The 2204-nt window shown below is 29.7% G+C and overlaps 1 protein-coding gene across 1 annotated transcript in view; it reads right to left on the bottom strand. All coding sequences in view use genetic code 6, as the record gives it.

Moving 5' to 3' along the window:
* Positions 1-1944, bottom strand: part of TTHERM_00017610 (zinc finger, LSD1 subclass family protein, putative) — a gene marked incomplete at both ends in the record, with an annotated part of 2482 nt that extends 538 nt beyond the window's left edge. Inside the window, one exon of the mRNA XM_001008441.3 lies at positions 45-1944. Coding sequence (XP_001008441.3) covers positions 45-1944 — 1900 coding nt within the window. The remainder of the gene's footprint in view (positions 1-44) is intronic.
* Positions 1945-2204: the final 260 nt, after the last annotated feature.

Below are 2204 nucleotides of genomic sequence, written 5' to 3'. Positions count from 1 at the left end.
AACGCAATATTATCCATTAGATGATTAGTAACCTGTACAATTACTAGGATCTATACATACACCATTTTCTTATAATAGTTGACCACTTTCACACTTGTAAGCACATTAAGTAGCTTATGGGGAAGGTTTTACTTCAGGAAATTGGCACTCACTAACACATCTTTATCCATTAGCACTCAATATACCGGTGCATTTATTGATATCTTTACAAGATAAGCTAGCAATATCAAATATTTAACTACTTGGACATTTTGATTTGCAGCTTATTCCATCTGTATCTAAGCCTAAGGGACAAATAACACAGAATAACTAATTATTCAAAGGCATTATACCCTCATTAGTTCCGCAGGTTTTAACACAAGACTATCTATCAGAAGACACATAACTAGCACAGCTACTTATAGGCACACAAGTTTTGATAGCGCTATCCATAGAGAGGACATAACCTAGTTAACATTGAGTTAAGCACATACCATCTTATTTTATTCCTGTGCATTAAGATGAATTTTAGCATTATCTAAGTTAAACATCATATAGCTCATCAGCAGCACAGCTATCATTACAAGATTTACCATCTGAAGAAAGCTTTTGCATACAGGGCAAGCATGTTAATAATTTCTAAGTAGGTAGTAATTAAGGGAATTATCCAGCTGGACATGAAGTAAGGCAGGTTAGTCCATCCATAGACAAGTAATTAGTGCATTAATTTATTGAACTACATTAATTATTTACAGCAAATTAAAAAAAGGGACAAGTTTCAACACAATATTTATACACAATATTATCTTTATTTTCTGTTAAAATGAAATGACCCTTTTAGCATTCAGCAACACATTAGAATTAATTAAAGTTTTATCCATTTTCAGCATACTAATCTGAAGGGCAGTTTGCTAAGCATTTCTTTTAATCAATTGATACGTAGCCATTGCAACTCTTTATACTTGGTAAGCAGAATTTTCCAGTTGCATCTTAGATTGGACAAGTATCAACACACTAAATTAATTAAGGATCAAAGAATTTATCAGCAGGGCAAGACTAGCAAATGCTATATTGTTAATCTTTAACTTAAACAGGGATCAAATTAGGAGGACAATTTTTAACACACCATTAGTTTTTATTATCATCAGTATAGACATTAAATTTGCATTGAGAAACTGATGACATGCAATTATACATTAACAAAACTTCCCCAGTATTGCATTAACTAACACAAGTAGATCCATCATTGCTGACATAAGGCAAAGAAGGAGGACACAACTAACATTAGACGTAAGATTAACCTTAAACTTAAGGTAAAGCAATCTATTATTGAGGACATTAAGGTAAGCAATCATACATATTAGCTGCAAGATAAAGATTACAGGAAGTATTATTGATAGCACCTGCGATTCCATTGTTGTTATTATTATTATCATTGCTTGGTTTCTAATTTCCATCATTGTTTGTAGCACAAGCTCCACTAGCATAACAATTAACACATAGTTTCGGAGTTTGAGTGTTATCAACAATATAAGTAGGAGGACATACAGATATGCAAGCTTATTAATCCCTAATAAAATAAGCTTAACACTAAGAAGGGGAACTCAAGCATTTTTGAGTAGTATAATCTGTAATCATATCAAATGGACAAGTCTCATAGCATTTTCCGTTTTCATCTTAGAATTAGCAAGGAATACAATATTAGTATTTTTTTCCTTATGCAGATTTTATAGCATATCCTTTTGGACACTAGCTTGAACATACATTGTAGGTTTAGATGAAAAATTAAGTACAATAACTATCATCAGTCAAACAAGTTTTAGTATCAGCATTTCCTATTTAAGGATACACGCACTTTGATACGCAATTACCATCTTTGTCAGTATAAAAGCGGCAAGAGCCAGCTAAAATCAAAGGCAAAAATCCTGCTATTATCAAGAATAGTAAAGTAGTTTTTAATTTCATTTAATTATATTTATTTATTTTTTAATTAATATCAATTATAAACTTAAATTAAAATCTCCTTTTTATATCTTTTTTATCATTTGAACAAGAAACAAATAAATAAATATATTGAGCACTAAATATAAGAAGTAAAAAATTACAATTTTTACTATTTATTTATCAGCATTTCCAAATTTGTAATCTAAATTTAATGTAAATAGATAATTCGAAATTTAATAATTTACAAATTAAAGATAAATATAAAATATTTATGTGATATT

Source organism: Tetrahymena thermophila, assembly GCF_000189635.1.
Source record: "Tetrahymena thermophila SB210 genomic scaffold scf_8254803, whole genome shotgun sequence".
NCBI classification, from domain to species: Eukaryota; Ciliophora; class Oligohymenophorea; order Hymenostomatida; family Tetrahymenidae; genus Tetrahymena; species Tetrahymena thermophila.
The sequence above is the reverse complement of the archived record's forward strand: the minus strand, read 5'-3'. Positions and strand labels throughout refer to the sequence as shown.